At 35.0% G+C, this 1,087-nt stretch overlaps 1 protein-coding gene across 1 annotated transcript; it reads left to right on the top strand.

The window, feature by feature from the left end:
* The first annotated feature begins 273 nt into the window (after positions 1-273).
* Positions 274-873, top strand: LOC126886282 (uncharacterized). Its single transcript, XM_050653153.1, has one exon. It carries the CDS (start codon positions 274-276, stop codon positions 871-873), a length of 600 nt encoding a protein of 199 aa, XP_050509110.1.
* The last annotated feature ends 214 nt before the right edge of the window (positions 874-1,087 follow it).

Here is a 1,087-nt window from a genome sequence, read left to right as displayed (position 1 = left end):
AGTTCTGTTGTACACAAGAGAATTGAGTTTCTGAGAAAATATAACAAATTTAAAGAAGAAGGGTCAACTTTTGTATATTTAGACGAAACATGGATATTTTCTAAGGGTGCTACCAAGAGAATATGGCAAGATGACAACATAAAATCGATCAAGCATGCTAGTGGAGAAGGGAAGCGACATATAATTCTGCACGCGGGAGGGAAGACAGGCTTTATAGAAGGTGCTGATTTAATATTTTCGTCTACATAAAAAAACAGTGACTATCGTGACAATATGTCGGAAATGTTTGTGAAATGGTTGCGTGAAAAACTTCTTCCCGGATTAAGTGAGCCCAGCGTAATTATTTTAGACAATGCGCCTTATCATTCAGAAATACTAAACAAAAGTCCAACAAATTCGTGGAATGTAGATAAGATTAAAGAATGGCTAACAAATGAACGCATATCTATTCCACAGCATATATTAAAGTCTGAGTTGTTACGTTTGGCAAAAGAACATGCAAAACCAAAAATCTTTGTGGTGGATCAGGTTATTGAAAGTTACGGGCATCAAGTTTTACGTCTTCCACCATACCACTGCCAGTTTAATCCCATCGAATATATATGGGGAATAGCAAAACAATATTACGACAACCATATTGGGCCTAATGGGTATACAGACGAAGCGGTTTGGGAAACTTGGCGAGAAGCACTTTCAATTGCAACTCCAGAAGTATGGCGGAACTGTATATACAAGTGCGAAAAATTAATTGAGGATTGGTGGATTCGTGAAAATAAAATTAACGAAATAAGCCCAATCATAATAACAATTAACGGTGACGACAGCGATGATGATGACAGCGATGGCGATGATAGTGTGAACAATAACGACTAAATCATTTTAGTAAAAAAAATTGGTACGTATATTGACTTAATAATATTTAGCATTTTACTTAAATATTTGATGTTTACATAATGCCCTGCTGTAGGATTTCCGGATCCTTTTCAAGGCGTGATCATTTTAGTAGGTGTGATTTGTTTGAAATCGAAACTATTTGTAGATATTGTAGGTACATACGTAATATTATAATATTGTTTTTAATAATTTT

This window comes from Diabrotica virgifera, chromosome 6 (assembly GCF_917563875.1).
Source record: "Diabrotica virgifera virgifera chromosome 6, PGI_DIABVI_V3a".
NCBI lineage: Eukaryota > Metazoa > Arthropoda > Insecta > Coleoptera > Chrysomelidae > Diabrotica > Diabrotica virgifera.
This window is presented reverse-complemented; position numbering and strand designations above follow the sequence as displayed.